Below are 17,115 nucleotides of genomic sequence, written 5' to 3'. Positions count from 1 at the left end.
AGAAAAACCCCTTTAAGCATCTTCATCATATTTGGTAGGTGAAAGGAGAATAATTCCTGTAATTAAACATTTTACAAACTTTTTTTGGTTTTCATTACCTGATCCATGATAGAAAACTTTCGTCCCAGCCTATTGTCAGGATACCAAAATCCTTTTCTTTTCACTCCATCTTCTGACTCAGATTTATACACTTTTTCAGAATCTCCTTTCTCTTCCCCTTCTGACAGTTCTTTCTGTCTCTTCTTCCTCCTGCGGTTTCTTTTTTCCTTTGCGCTCTTGGTACTCAGCTTAGAAAATTCTGAAGATGTGTGAGACATGCGGGCCTCCCCCTCTTCATCTTCCACAGCATCTTCAGTAACAGTGCCCGCTGAGGTAGCCATAGCTGCTGCCTAAAAAACAAACAGATATCTTAATCTATGGCCGCTGTATTGTTTATTTGGAACAGTGGAGCATAAAGAATCAGATGAATCAAGAGGTTGGGGGGTCTCACTACTACTACTGCCTAGTCTTTACTCTTTCTCATAGCTTGTCCTTATGCAATATGGGTCTAATGCATTCATTAATATATATCTTCAGATTGAGGTCACACCTGCTCTTCTTGAATTTTCTTCAGCTGCTCCAGCATTGCTTTAAATTCATTCTCCTTCTGCTCTGCTTCTTCAAGAGTTGCTTGATTCTGTTCTTCATAAGCCATAGCTACCACAGCCAAAATCAAATTCACCAAATAAAATGAGCCAACGAAGATGACCAACACAAAGAAGATCATGTATGTTTTCCCAGAAGCGCGTAAGACCTACACAGTACAAAAGGAACAATCAGCCATATGTTGAAATTTTGTTAAAACCAACAGTCTTAATGAGTGGTACAAGGAATCATTTTATTACCTTCAGGCTTTCCCTTTTCCTGAGATTTATTACTTACTAACACAAGCATGTCAATGTACACCATACCACGACTCAAAATTCCCTAAAAGTAGGCACTGGGAGATGATGGATCATGCTGATATTGATTGTAATTGCTTACAATTGTCTTCTGGGCACCGATCAGATGATGCTTAGTCTTGATGGCCCTACCTTATTTATACTCACAGGTTTGACCCAAAACCTCCTCCCTATTCTATCACATTGCTAGGTCTCATCTAATCTTTTGTGTAATGGGAAACAAGCAACAACATCAAATTTACTCATATTTTCAACAACTACGTAGTACATTATGTGTTAGATATATATTACATATTGTTACACATTACATATTACACATTCGATATTGTTTATCCATTGGTAATGCTTACCAACTGGTACAAGTTTTCCCAAAAATCCTGAGTCATAAGGCGAAATAAGGCCAAAAAAGCCCAACTAAAGGTATCAAAGTTTGTATAGCCATAATTTGGGTTCCTTCCCGCTTTCATACATGTATATCCTTCTGGACATTGCCTTAGATTAGAAAAAATGAAACAAAATTAACACAATTTATAAACAAAGGGTTGACAAATTCTGAGAAAACAGTTTGTAATGTTGACTTATATTTTGCATTTCACAAATTATCTTAATCACACCATATTGTGGGAATGGATATTTCTTTTTTACTTCTCTCCAGGTTTTTATCCAAGAGTCAAAGACACAGGTCAACAAACCAAGTCTTAATTGTTCTTATAAGATTTAAAATATAAAATACATAGGGACTAACTCCTGATCATTATATACAGATATACCACTGGATAGCCCTGGTAGACAAACCACATAAAATATCAACAATATCAACATAAAATATTATTATTGGCACATAATACATGCTGCGGTGCATTTTGTTTTACTTGGTGACACTCCTCACTACTCCCCACAGATTCACTTTATCACTATGTCAGGGACAGATTTTTTTACTGAGAGACAAGTGTATGCTACTATGTTATTAGCACCTGGGCAAGACTTTATAATACCCATAAGAGACAAATAAATACCTGATTACATAATATTTCACCAGAAGTAATAAATATCAGATTGCAACAATCACCACATTTTTGAACAACATACTTCTCTTGTAATGCAATTCAAACACCACACTGCAAAGTATAATGATTCTCCTAATATCATAGTACTGCACAAACTATTCCTTCAAAAAAGCACAAAAATACCACACTGCAGCACATACTATCTCCCAAGACAACCCAAATGAGGATGGTATAACACCGAACACTGTGCTCTACACTGTCATCCAATGCAGACAATTGGATTTTAAAATTGTTGGGTTTTCATAAAAACCAGGATTAACAGTAAAGCTTAACTGCAGACACATTTGATAACTGTTACAGCTGATCATTGTAGCCTGGGATTAAAGTACAGTAAATTACCAACATCCAAAGGTCTGTTTGTAACTAGGGGTCATCTGTAAGTCGGGTGTTCTTAAGTAGGGGACTGCCTGTACTTGCATTGAACCCCATTCTGCCTTTCACCTACTGTCATCAATACCGTCCTCTTCCCACTTTCCCAAATTGAGGACTACTTTGTGAACTATGGGGTGATGGACCAGTGCAATCTTGGTCATGTGACCATGATGTCACCACAGGTCCTTAAATCTTTGTGGCCACAGAAGCTGCCATGAGACTGGTGACTGGCATTACTGCAGTTTCAGAAAGGCAGCCAGCTCACTGACCTACCTCTCCACTTGCACCAATAACAATGCATCCTTTACAAAATACAACTCCATTTTAAGGAGGCTAGGATACTTACCCTGCATCTGTGCCATTGCCACAGAGTATTGGATCTACGGCTCCATGCAGCTTATAAAAGTTTGCTAAGAAAATTATCAGTGTAAAAAAAAAAAGAGAGAGAAAACAAAATAAAGAACTAATTAATAATAAAATACATTTGGTGGAATAATAATAAATATTAAAAGGATATTTACATTTTACACATTCATAGAATATCCACCTCTGGGGCCACTGTTATTAATGAAACAATGATATCTGAACCTAAAATCAACTGCAACCAAGAGTCCAATATATTCAGTGTAAGCTGGGCATGTGCAAGACACTCTGTTTACCTATACAGGAGTTAGCTGAATAAGAGCTTGGCTGTTTCCATGACTTGTATAGAAGTAAATGGAGAGAGCAACACCATAGTGTCTTTGCTGGATGCTGATCAAAAGGAGCTCCATTCTGGAGACTAATTATTAAGAAGCTAGACCTTTACTTATCTCACAGGTAGTCCTTATAAATCCCCTTTGTGTAGTTAGTAAGCCCACATTCATATAAAGTTATGCCATGCTGCACATTGGCTCAGAAGCGGTGTGAACATAGAAGGAGCCCACTTGAAGTTTTTTTAATTAAAAATGCATTAATTCTCCCGAATCAAGAACCTATGGGGGCGTATATACGTCCCCCATACACCGCAGTGGGGTCACAGGGCCGTACGGGAACAGTACGGTGCAGCACACGGCGCCACCATACCGTTCCGTGCCCAGGAGAAGGATAGGACATACATCGTGTGCATGTAGGCTAAGATGTATACAGTGTTATCGGCATGGTTACTGTGCTACATACTTTCATTGTTAATGTATTCCTCAAAGTCAAATCCTCTGCTGCCATTGGCCAAGTATTGATCATCCATGTTGATTGGCCAAACCACACACTTCCGCCTTAAATGACCCATGAAAAGCTGTAGACCGATTAAAGCAAAGACACTGAGGCAAAACACTGTCAGAATCATGACATCTGACAACTTCTTCACAGACTGAATGAGGGCACCCACAATGGTCTTCAGACCTACAGAACACAACGAGAAGAGATGGTTATAGAAGTTGCACAGAAAACTATAATATTGATCTATTGATTTAGGAATTCAATGGTGAGATTTAATAAGATGGCACAGGAAAACATAAAGAAGCTGCTTTCTTTTAAAGACAAAAACAATAGCAGACGCAACCCATGAACAGGTATTGCCCTGTTCCTGGAAGAAAACAGCCTTTTATTTTTATCCTGTCCAATCCTATACTTAAAGTCACAACTCAGCAAACAGAGACCATAGAAATGTTTGGTATCCTTGACCTATATCTCACTGTTTATATATATTTGGCTCAGCATGTTTTGAGATATAAGGAGAAATGATCCCGTAAAAACCTAAATTTGGTTAAAAAAACAAAAGCACCAAAAATCTATAGGGTCTTTCCAATAGTACCAAAATCCACCTGGGAGCAGGGCCAGGTATATGAAAAATAATGGATACTCACACTGCTCCAGTTCCCATTACCAGTGTCATGGCTACCGCCAATGGTAGTACTGTGGTACTGTTGTCAACCAGTACATAACCATGGCCCACTGAGGCCACCGACTGGACATAGCAGTCACATGACTGCCCAATCTTGTGGCCCAGTTGAGATCTGCAAAAAGACAGGAGCCTTGATGTGGGACCCAGAGCAGTGTAAATCCCTTTATGGAGAACCTGTCCCCAAATGAAATGTTTACATATCATTTAGCAATTTTTGGTGTTGTTGTGGTAATTTTGTGTTGTGTTCAGTTTTTCTTCAAAAGAATGTACATAAAATTGATAAATTTGTGTTACAATTAATGGTACCACACTGCCCTGGAGTAACCTTTGACTCTGCCCTATTTTTTAAGCCCGACATCCAAGACCTCACTACATCCTGCCGACTTCATCTTAAATCGAGAGTCTATAGACTTGTACGTCCATGTACATCATTTTCCACTTGGACTACTGCAAAATTATTCTCTGTGGTCATTAGCACAGACACCAATAGCCCTCCAATCTATCCTTAACTCTGCTGCCAGGCTAATCCATCTGTCTCCTCGCTTTTCCTCTTCCTCTCCTCTCATTGCACAACAAATTCAGTTCGATTATAAATCAGGATTCACAAATCCGACTACAAGCTGTGCACTCCATATATATCTGACCTTATAAACCGGTACCATCCCACATTTAATCTCCTTAGACCTTCCTCTTTCCTCTTTTCACAACTGTCTCCAAGACATCTCGTCTACAAGCATCAAAAATTGGAAAAACAATCTAGTTAAATCTCTGAATAAGTTCACAGGTAAGATAATTACTCAGAGTCACCAGTACCAATATATCAAATATCAAAGTGTACTACCAAGATGGTTATACTAAAACTTAACCTTTACTCTTATTATTACAAAGTCATAAATATTAACATCATATCAATTCCTATAAAAACCCAAAATAACTCAGCAACACCAAAATGTAAACAATATTCAGATCAGTTTGCACAAAGATATGGTGATGGTCAACCATTCAACCAACACTATCACCCAGTGCACATATATTAAGCTATAAAACGCTGAGGACCAGAGCCGTGGATGGGGCTCCTCACCAACAATAAACCATGTATTGGAAATAAATTGGAAGGATTTCGCCCTTCCCTGAAGCTTGATGCTGACTAGAGTAAAAAGTTTTTCCGTGCACCAGTCCTGGTAACAGGCATCTGTGAATCTTGCTTGGACCCTCTAGCCATTCAATCTGTCTCCTGATCAATCTGGGAAGAATGCAAATACGTTTTCCAAGGTGTTAAATGGAAAACAATGCCTCCTTTTGCTACCTTGAAAGGCAGCCCCCTGCATGATGTGGGATGTTTTTAGACTTCTTGTAGGTCATACTTGATGTTAAGGGGGCTGCCTTTCAAGGTAGCAAAAGGAGGTATTGTTTTCCATTTAACACCTTGGAAAACGTATTTGCATTCTTCCCAGAATTCCCTAGTGGAGCATCTAAGGCTTTAAGTCTCCACACGCCTTTAAGGTGGCCTTAATTGGCATTGTCTCCTTAAGGAGATACTGTCTGATCCTGATCAATCTGCAGATTAGTAAATGGCTATACAATAAGCAACCACACCTTACTCCTTCTATCTAATCTTCCAATAAGGTGTTCTATTGTTGTTGGCAGTGGCCTATACAATACAGGGGCCGACCTGAAAGCTAGTGTGGACCAGCACCATACCACCAAATCACCATTTTTCACACTGATGTGGCTATCATTTACATCTTGGTGTTTCTGAGTTATTTTGGATATTAATAAGAATTGGTGTTATGTGAATATTTATAATAAGAGTAAACGTTTTTTAGTATAACTATCTTGCTAGTACTCACATCTACAAGTCTCCTTTGCACTCACCAGACTCCTGAACTCTTTACCAAATCACCTGTCCCCTACCTTATAAAATAATGCGACACCCAGCACCCCCACAGATTAGCAGTTCTCAGCCGGTCTATGTGTTGTGGTCAACCATCTCAGCTTCATCTTGAGGGCAACCTGTCAGCTTGGATAGTGCCAAAAACCCAAACAGTACTGTGTTCTCTACTTTGTAAGTGTCCAATTGGTATTTGTATATCTTTTAAACACTCCAGCATTCTCCAAAAAAAAAAATCACTTTTATTGGTGCTGAATTCACTGCACGCTGTAGCAGATAGATTGCTACTTTTTGCTCTTGCGTTACACAGTAAAGAGGTAAAATTTAGGTAAAATGGTAACTAGTATTCTGAAACTCTGAAACAACTAGTATTAAAAACATTTTATAACATGTTTGTTTTCTCCCTTTTTAACCAAATGTGACCCTTCTCTCCAGGTATTACTGCCAAAATTATATAACAATGCATTCTACAAGAGTGGATTAAACTTTTTCAAGAACTTAAATACTTAATATCACTACGTAAAGCTTAAGGGACAATGCAAGAATGTGCGCATAGCATAAGCAAAACATGCGCATTATTTTGAACATGCTTACTCAAATACAAAGCTTTGCTGTGCTTTGCTTACACTAGAAAATCTGTTGACTAAGAGTAATGCCTCTAACAGACATATGCATGACCACCCCAATGGGTTCACAAATGTAAGGCCTCATTCACACAGAGTCATGAGCATAGAGGCATTAAATGTGCCACGGCATGGTGTTCCTGTATAGAAACGCATTACAAAGACGCAACATAAGGAGAGAATAGTGTAGCCCGGCAGAGAAGGCATAGATGGCATTGTAAATCTCTTTTAAACACATGACTAATGGAAAATCTAGTGGAAATACTGTGGGCTAGTAAAACAGTCACAGGGTCCACTCCAACCGCAGCATTTCTTGTGCAGCGTTGTCTGTGTCAAATATAAGTTGTGCTAAAACAATCTTAAAATCAGGTTAGAATTAAATAATTGACAAAATTGTCTCTTGTGAATGGCTGCTACTCAGTTGGTACCTCTCCTGTTAATATTTTAAGATAAAGAAGTATATAGAGTATCTACCAACCCCCAATTTATTCTGTAGATCACAGGTAAAGATGAGTGGACCCAAACCAGGGTGTGAGTTGCTGGTTTGGTGGCCGTGCAGGTAATCCAACAAATTGACTCCCCTACCTAGTGGTTACTGTATGACCGTGATTGTGCCAGAAGGAACCCCACTGGCCAGTCAAAGTCATAACTAGTTGATGGGGGTGTCAAATTGCCAGATTGGCTGCAAAGTCATCAATCCAACAATATGTCTGGATCGCGCCTGGCAAACCCGTACCCCAGACCAGAACTGAAAGTTCAGGTGCACTCATCTCTAATCACAGATGCAGAAAATGTGTCATCCTGATCTACACAGTTTAATAAGGAAAGAACAGCACTCTAACATAGTATATAGAACAACACACAATCACACAGGTCCCTTTTATTGTCGAGCAGATCGTTTGTCATGTCCAATCCTAAGGAGTATTGTGAGGGGCTGCTCAGTTACAGCTGCACAATACTCTCACTCTCTCTTATATGGAAAGATGGGGCAGGAAGCAGAGTGATCAGTTTTTAGTTCATTGTTAAAAGGGCAATAGTTTAGAGTCCATAAAGATGTGTATCAGGATCCAGACATTGGGGGTTATTTATCATTGTTTTTTGGGTATTTTTTGGAGTAAAACAAGGCTTTAAAAAGTTGCACTGGGGATTTTTGTGACCGCTAAAAAGTCTCAAAGGACCATTTCTGCCACTGCACTTTTCTGGCGCAAACATCGTACAATGTTAGTGCAATGTTGTGCAAAGCCAGATTCATGACTGGGAACTTTTTTTAAAAAGTTGCATAGTCACTCCAGGCCACTGCTGACGTATGTGCTTGGACTTTTTATGCATTTACTTTTTAACGACTTTTTGGAAAAAAAAAATCCTACACAGCAAATAGAGCATAATAACATTTAATAATGGGACAAGGTCACTTTAATGAATCTGATCTAATCATAAATAACCCACATTAACTCTATTGCCCCAAAATACAGGGATCCTAAATTACCCCTTATCCACCCTAAACCATTACAGTTACTAATATTCTTCAAAGCCCAAGACTACCAAGAATACTGGCATTAATCTATCTGCTGTAACCCATTTTTAAAATGCTATAAGCCAGTATTGCCCCAGCACAGACTGGACTCCTGCTGCAGTCCCAGGCATCCCTGGATGAGGTGCCATTTTGGATTTTAACCACATTTTGCAGCTAAAGCTAGAAAGTGTGGACAGGGTTGGATTATCATTGGAGATCCAACTTCGCAGCCATTTCTACTTGTTTAGGGGGGTTCCTGGAGGGGATCTACAATGATGATCTGAATTTCCTCTCCCTCTTTCAAAGGTATTGGTGTCTTCCCTGAGGCTCTGTGGCAGAACGAAAAGCTACTGTTACTGTTTAAAGTGTGCCACTTTGCAATAATAAAAGTGGGTTTTGGGCTGCCATCATAGCTTATGATCATAGATATGGAAGTACTTTGATGTAATGTGTTAATGTTAAGGGGTAACCGGCTTAGGAATGCTGCCACCTTAGGCCACAAGAAATGCAGCTTATAACCTCTTCCTTGCTCTAGATCTACCCTGGTTTATACTCCAATAACAGCTGACAGTGTCCTACTGTTAATAAGAAGCCTTAAAAGTTTTAGGTATGCCCTAACAGATATCTGATTGACATATCAGATAACAGATTGCCTTACAAGCTAAAAGAGGCGTGGTTTTCCTTATCCCATTCTGGAACACTTTTCATAATTTCCCAGAATCCCCCTAGTGGAGCATCCATGGCTATAAGACGCCTACATGGTGGCCTTAATTGACAGTCTCTGTAAGGAGAGCTCTTACTAACACATATCTGGGCATTTTACTTGGAATGTAATGCCAAACAGACATCTGATATTTATAAAATCCCTCTGATATGACTGGTTCTTTATTACACAATAAAAATCCACAGGTAAAGCCTAGCATTTGCATTCACCTTAAGAGTGCTGTTCTTTCCTTATTGGCCAATAACAGTGTTCAGCTGGATGTGTGGGAGGAAAAACAGTGTGGTTTTCTGTGCTTGATCAATGCCCATAGGGCCTCAGGGCCCAGTCTGTCATACAGAAGTGTGGCATAATCTAACCATTGTTTCCTATTGGATTTCTTTAAATAGACATGCTGGTATTTTGGCATTGATTTCATAAATGTCATCTCCACATATCAAGAAGAAAAAAGTGCCAATTATACCAAAAACATATAAAAACATTCAGTTCAGTGAAAACTCCAATGGAAATGCCATACAAACTTGCAAGGTACTTGCTTGCAGCTCTGGGGAACTTGCACAGTTATAGGTGTCTGGCATTTCCATGAACAAAGCAAATCACTTACCTTTTCCTATCTACACATGAATTCATTAAATATTGCATTCCCTATGGTTTATATAAGTGCTTTAAAATATACACATACAGAAAGGCAGTTTTCATGGTAAGCAACTTAACCATGAAAGTATTACAGATAAACAATAAAACATCCATAGCAAATACATGCATGCATCAGTCAGTATAGTAGAAGCAACATTTGTGGAGGGGATCAAGCTGGGATTTCAGTATTTTCATGCAAACCATTTAAACGCCAAGGCTGAGCCACCTGTATGTATGGAATTTGCAAATGCCAATTGAAGTCCTCCTTATAAAATGTGATGCATAATTATACAACTTGCCTTTTTATGACAACACAATCTTATAGTTCTAGAGAAGACTGGAATAATGTGCCTCAAAATCTTAAATTTAGCTGATTCTATTTTTCCAGCACCAACTTCTTGCTACAGATCTCCATCACAAGTAAATCTCCCAATTACATACACTGCAACTGCAGTGAGAATTACCATTTTATGTTAATAGCCAAGTGGAATATTATTCAAGCCAATGTAGATATAAGGGGAGTTGTATTACACTGGAACTATAAGAAAAGTTATACAACTGCCATATATCATAACTATGGAATAATATGTCAAACAAGTGTGGCCAAAGGCTCTAATGCAATGTAAATAGAGCCGTATATTAGTTAAGAAAAAACATATGTAATATATTTTCATTTATATAATTATTTATTATATTTATTAGACTATTGTGTGCTAATTTATATTAACAATTTCTATTATTTTAATTATCATCACAAAATGCTTTTAAAGACATGTGAACCACAGCAAATTTACCCTTTTTAAAATAAAGAAGAATAATTGATATTAAACACTTGTAATGAATATGTGACCCTTAAAGAGGTTGCACCCAGATTAATGGCAATCCACATCTACAAGTCACAAGAACAGAGGTCTAAAGGTGGATCGAAAGGTGGATTATTCAATTCTATAGGAGTCCTGGTAATTGTTGAGCACATTACTCAGATCTCCAATACTCTCACAGTCTAGACGAGCGCTGTGCCCGTCAATTTCTGATGCTCCCATTGTATTGAATGGACTGATAGGATGCATACTGCACCTGCAACACTATCAATTTGTGGAAATCAATGAGAGTCCTTTCTTCCAATTGGTGGGGATCCCTGCAGTCACACCCCCACCAAACAAATTGTTTTCCCCCTGTTCTGTAGATAGAGGATAATTATAAATCTTGGTACAACCCTTAAAACCCCTCTTTCCGCTGTACTGAATTCACTATTGCATTATAAATGTTGAAATATTTTACAATGTGGTCCATGATAAACTAAAAGACCACAAGTAGCTAAATTCAGCAAAAACTTTCAATTCTTGGAGTACAAAAAAATTTTGAAAACCATTTGACTTATTTCTGCCAATTCTTATATTTAAACAACCTGAATTTTCTCACATTGTGGAATTGCAAAAACACAGATGTTTTTGGGAGTTATTTATCATATGATAGGAACGCTGGACCACTACCCCTCTAGATGCACCCCTTCCATGCCCCTCCATGCCCTCCTGGTGTGAAGCTGGCATGAAGGGAGAAATAGTCACAAATTCTAGCAATACGCTGGCATTTGCGATAATTTCAGGGCTTCTCTACCAGTGTTCTGGCGCAGAAGCCCTCATAAATAGGCCCCATTTATCAGAAGTGTCTTAGAGGAGAACTGTTCTAGTTACCCATGGCAACCAATCAGAGCTCAGCTCTCATTTTCACACAGCTGTTTATAAAATTACAGCTGAGCTCTGATTGGTTTCCATGGGCAATTAGAACAGTTTTACCTCAGACACTTTTGATAAATCTTCCCCAAATTAAATGTGTTTTATATTTCTGATTATCAAAAATGCTTGTTTTAACTACTATTATACCTTTTCTTCGGGACGCTGACAGTATATAATTGCTATTTCTAGATGAATACAGTTGACAAGTGCTATAATCAGAAATCCTGTCAATAGGAAGTGATTAGGTTTCTGCTGATGAAACAGAGCGATCATTAGTTCCATGTCCTACACATGAAGGGGAAGCAGTAGAGCACCCGGTGTACAGGGTAATGGCGTGTCATGCCACCAAAAGGTCTGCCACCTAATAGGCTTCATCTCTGCAACTCTTTTATAACTATATGTGTTTGTGTAATCAAACAAAAAGGCAGGTTGCACATCCTGTCAAAAATGTATCTGCACCATTTTTGCAAGAGACGGGACATAGAATCTATGAGTGGTCAGCCTAAGTGTTTAAATTTTTTCTCACCTGGAATGACAGAGATAGTTTTCAAAGCTCGGAGAACTCTGAATGTTCTCAGCGCTGAGACATTCCCAAGGTCCACAAACTCTGTCACATATCTGCAATAAGGGAGGTCACACACAAACACAATGACAAAACACAAAACAGCTACAACAGGAAGTACGTCACAGGGCCTAACCAACACCTAACATCCACTGCAGGCCACCTTACCTGGGATTACAGATATAGTTTTCAAAGCTCTCAGAACTCTGAAAGTGCGCAGAGCTGAAACATTGCCTAGGTTTACAAACTCTGTTATATACCTGCAGAATCAAATCAGAGTTACTTGTAATGGGGTGGAGTGTTTCATAGAAGCCTAACATTCACCACTCTCAGGGGCTCGGAAATGGACTCCTAAACCCAAAATGCAAGTGTTCTGGTCACAGTTATGAAAATATACATGTAAAAGTTTCCGTCCTCAGGATGTATGACTAGGTACAGCTAGAATTTCTCAAAGTCTTTGCTGATAAAAAAAGTCTGGAAGTCTATCGGTATAAAAAAGTTTTTCACGGATCATTCACAAACTATAGTCCATGAGGATCCAGACTGAAAAACGGATACCAGGCTGGTGCTATTCAGGAGTGAAAAAATTCACATTAACATCCGTTTTCACCGGTGGGGGGTGATTTATGTAACATTCGTCTGCGGTAACTCAAGTTTCTACTCATAGCTTTATATGATGAGGTCTGTACAGCTGAGTATAGTGAGCTTAGTCCACGTGCTTAGTCCACTTTTACAAGACACTAATGTGCACAGTATCTTGCATACATATTTGAAAGTCAAAAATTTAGCTGCATGTCCTAAACAAAAAAAAGGTACACATCTTTTCATCATCCTTTTACCTGTAGTTACACTTTTTGACTTTCAAATACTATTTGAAAATTCTCAGTACAGCACTGCTTTGTGGAGCCGTCCTAAAGGCAATGACAAATGACTGTGGTCTGTCTGTGAATCATGGACTGTGCGCTGGCTGGATTTCACAAAATTACCAAAGAGTAAGGGATGGGACTCTGATTTTGTCATATTTTCCACATTGCTTCATGTAATCCTCCAAGGAATAAGGGCCTGCACACTAGGGCTAATTTATGCATGATCACAATCAGGGATGAAACTCTCTGCTGCCATAGGATGCGCTATATAATGCGCTCTCCTTAACCCATCCATTTGTAATATATCAGGTAATTTTTTTTTTAGTAAGTGGTTATCTGTCACACATATGCTGACATAGGGTGTGAAGAGACTTTTTTTTAGGTGTCAAGTCCTGCTCTATATCAGGTGACGCCCTTGATGCTGTACCCTATCTTGCTGCAGTTGGTGCTGCCTGAGGTAAGAAGCTCAACTCGCCTCACAGATGGTGCACCCCTGATTACAAGTCACAATCTCACCCGTTTTCAAATTTGAAACTGTGGCTAGATATGTGATGCTCATTCTTAATCTCACTGTATGAATTATAGGGCATCTTTCCATACAAAACATTTGGTTTCAGAGATTTCTGTAACCCACCCTTTCCTCCAACTGTAGTTTCAGAAATGTACGTGCCTGTACCAAAAAATATTTATTGAGATGAATAGCTACATCTGCCATGCCTAAAGGCAGCCTAACCTAAAGTGTTCTGGTAGGTTCTTGAAACTTTTACATATATATGTGTGATTATTTTCAATACTTATTCCCATGATTCAGCTTGCATTTTGGATTCAGTGGACCTGTGAGGCATTACCTTATCACTGATGCTATGATCTCTGATCTTATTTTGGTGGTCTGAGTATATCTGTGATGATAGCTGGTGAACTACTAAACACTTTCGGTAGGAGAAGCGACTGATAAGGTCACCTTAGAAATAAATTGAGTCAACAGGTATAGGAATAGCCATTGGATTAGTACAGGTGATAGGCATTTTTAAAGCTCTTTTTCAATTGTTTTCCATGTATAAGTTTAAAACAAAAACTTTAAATGGTCACTAACCTTTCAACAAACTGCATAATTCGGGAGTACAAGTCAACACAAGAATTTGTTATACATTTAAGCAGTACTTAAAATGTACAGCTTTATTATCCCTCCTTAATTAGCTTTTTTACCCTGAAATTTCCCCTTAATTCTGTTACTACGGTAGATTAAAGGAAGTTCAGTTAGATGTCACATTACGTAGAAGCTCCATGCAGAGGGGAGGGGGAGGAGTGAGTCACAGCAGCTGGTTCTCTACCCACCAGCTCACCAGGACTGCAAACAGCAGATACAGAGTATATGATAAGAGCTGCTACAAAATAACACAAATGTGACTCCTCTTGCACAAATACTACCATACCAATTCTTTGCACGGTTTGTTGGAAGGTTAGGAACACTGAGAGGATGAACAGTATAACGTTCTCCCTTTATATAAATCAATTACTATTTTGCTAATGTCCTGTCAGCACCTACATATCTGATGGGATATATATAATGTATAGTTTCCAGTCTCTTTGGATAGGTTAGAATGTAAATAATTATTTACATATAGTAAGGTGATAGATTTTTAGAGTATATGTGGACTTTTTGGGGAACCACTTTGTAACCTGCTTTTATCTCCTGACATGGAATATCAGTGACCACCTTTCTTTTAGATATAAAAGTAAAACATGACCTTATATTTAGATCCACGGCCTGAGCTATACTATGAATATTTAGATCTGGTCTTTGGCCTTATAGCAGTAACATATACAATATACACACATTATAATCGATAAATACTAAAGGTCGAATTCAGAGTGGACATTCCACAGTGATTCCTACAATAATTAATATACTGCAGATTTTGAAAACACAATGTACGCCGCTTTCAGTTGCAGGTTTTTTTATGCAAAATGTGGATAACATTTGTATAAATTCTATCCACTATTCGGTCATAAAATACAAATAATTAAGACCCCAATCGGCTGCATTACACATCAATGCACAATAATGAATGAGTGAATTAAAAGAGATGTCCAGTAAAATAAATGTAAACATATAAAATGCAAACTACAATTTTCTGCTGCTCAGTTACTCCCGCACCTGATCCCTACGGCACTCGATTCCCTGGGTATATCCAGCCATACCAGGAAACATTAGGAGAGTCCGCCCCACCAGTGGCTGAGGTTGGTCCACCAGCGATTGGCTGAACGCCTCACTTCATTTTTTAATTGGTGCTGGCAAACAGAGAGTACGTTGAGTGCTGTGTGAATTAGAAGCATCGGTAATGTATACGTATAATTTTACTTTACTGGAAATCCCCCAAACTAATCCTGTCTTCACATCTGCATTTGAGTATATATTTGGAGCTTCCATTGATTTCAAGGTGAAGCCAAACAAGCTTTCAGAATGCCCATAACATCCATATGGGCCCCTCTATGACCAAGGTTTCCTTCTAGTGAAATAGTTCAGACTATAGTGCCACGTTCAAGAAATGTTATGGCATTACAAGGGCACAAATATATTTGTAACTCCCGGGCCATTGGTAGGGAATTCATGATCTTGTATAATTGAATGTCTACAAATAACTTGATAATTTCCCTCCAGTAAAAAAACTGAAAACAATCTAATGTAATAGTGAAGCTCTCTAGGTGCATTGATTGGCTACTGATAAGCATATGAATGTCACCATACAACTAAATTTCACAGTCTGTGAAACAGATTTCTGTGAATTTTTATTAACATTAAAAGTATGCTTTATATTTCTAGGTATATATTTAGATAGCTGTCTATGCTTGACTGTAACTTTGACAAAGTAACAAGAACTAGGAAGAAATAACGAAACTTACGCCATCATGATGACACTGAAATCTAACCAGTTCCATGGATCCCGCAAAAAAGTAAAGCCGTCTATACAAAAACCTCTTGCGATGATTTTGACAAGTGATTCAAATGTATAAATCCCAGTAAATGTGTACCTATAAAGAGCAAAAACAGAGCGTTTACAGAGGGTATTACAGAGCAATGATGTCTTTCACTATATATAATACTATCTCATAATTACTGGAAGTAAAATATAAGCGAACAATATAAACGGAAAAATAAAAATAATCAAATGAAGAGAACATGAGCACATGCCAATCCACCTGATCTTCTCCTATATTGGGTCATTCATCTAGGGCACCATCCTCACCTCCCACGGTCCCGGGTCTCAATAGTAATCAACAGTATGTGCTTATATATGTCTTTATTTTCTGGTGTGCTGGGCGACTTACATACTTGGGGCATGTGCTGGCTTACCTATATACTGCGGATATGTACTGGCTTACCCATAAACAGGGGTCATGTGCTGGGCTACCTATATACTGGGGCATGTACATGCTTACCTATATACTTCAGGCATGTACGTGCTTACCTATATACTTCAGGCATGTACGTGCTTACCTATATAATTGGGGCATGTGCTGGGCTACCTATCTATAGGGGCATATGCCAGGAAACCTACAGTATATACTGGGGGCATGTGCTGGGATACATATATACTGGAGTATGTGCTGGCCTGGGCTACTCATACAAGGGAAATGTGCTGGGCTACGTATATATAGGAGGCACGTGCCAGGGTTACCTATATATAAGGGGTACGTGCAGGCCTGGCCTACCTATACTGGGGGCATGTGCTGGCTTACTTATATACAGGGGCATGGTCTGGGCTTCTATTTGTGTTATACTTATTGCTTCTTATGGCCTCTTTTTTAATGGGCGAGGTAGGTATTTCATTTCCCCCCACAGAATGGGCCTGGTTCTGCTGCGTTTTTGATAAACAAGTTCAGAGTGTGCCTAATATATGATGGGGCGCAGGGCATTGCTGCAATATATTCCAGCAGGGGAACGGAGTCAGTTGTAGTGTACTTTCTGGCCAAATCTGGCCTTTTCCCCACCCTTCCCATGCCCCCTTTTGGGGAAGTGGTAAGGGAAGCAAAAACTTAATTTACATAAAACCTTTACTGAAAAGAAATAAGAAGTTAAGGAGATAAGAATAGAATAAAATATTAGATTCCCAAGGGAATTATTAATTTGTCCATTTTCTAAAGCCATGAGCTCACATTTGACAACTAACCGGAAACACTCACCTTACTCAAACAAGAGTAAAGGGCTGTCTCCAGGGACTTTTATTGCTGGACAATTATTTTATGTGAATTCGTTGATGACTTATAAAATGCTAGAATGTGTCTTTCTACCCTAAGGGAGGT

The 17,115-nt window shown here is 38.8% G+C and overlaps 1 protein-coding gene and 1 long non-coding RNA gene across 9 annotated transcripts in view; one reads left to right on the top strand and one right to left on the bottom strand.

Annotated features, from left to right (window-relative positions):
* LOC140117740 (uncharacterized) overlaps nt 1–15,872 on the top strand; it is a 49,272-nt gene extending 33,400 nt beyond the window's left edge. The window contains exon 3 of the long non-coding RNA XR_011853074.1: nt 15,635–15,872. This is a non-coding gene — a long non-coding RNA (uncharacterized lncRNA). The remainder of the gene's footprint in view (nt 1–15,634) is intronic.
* SCN8A (sodium voltage-gated channel alpha subunit 8) overlaps nt 1–17,115 on the bottom strand; it is a 100,880-nt gene that overhangs the window by 38,608 nt on the left and 45,157 nt on the right. For 5 of the 8 annotated variants that reach the window (XM_072134751.1, XM_072134757.1, XM_072134755.1 and 2 more), the window contains exons 5-11: nt 15,715–15,843; nt 12,113–12,204; nt 3,539–3,760; nt 2,727–2,790; nt 1,292–1,433; nt 590–793; nt 99–389 (exon numbers count right to left, since the gene is read on the bottom strand). In XM_072134751.1, the coding sequence (XP_071990852.1) occupies nt 99–389; nt 590–793; nt 1,292–1,433; nt 2,727–2,790; nt 3,539–3,760; nt 12,113–12,204; nt 15,715–15,843 (1,144 nt within the window). Of the gene's footprint in view, nt 1–98; nt 390–589; nt 794–1,291; nt 1,434–2,726; nt 2,791–3,538; nt 3,761–11,908; nt 12,001–12,112; nt 12,205–15,714; nt 15,844–17,115 lie in introns of all 8 variants that reach the window. The other 3 variants (XM_072134754.1, XM_072134756.1, XM_072134759.1) reach the window with 1 other exon arrangement.

This window comes from Engystomops pustulosus, chromosome 2 (assembly GCF_040894005.1).
Source record: "Engystomops pustulosus chromosome 2, aEngPut4.maternal, whole genome shotgun sequence".
Taxonomy (NCBI): Eukaryota; Metazoa; Chordata; class Amphibia; order Anura; family Leptodactylidae; genus Engystomops; species Engystomops pustulosus.
This window is presented reverse-complemented; position numbering and strand designations above follow the sequence as displayed.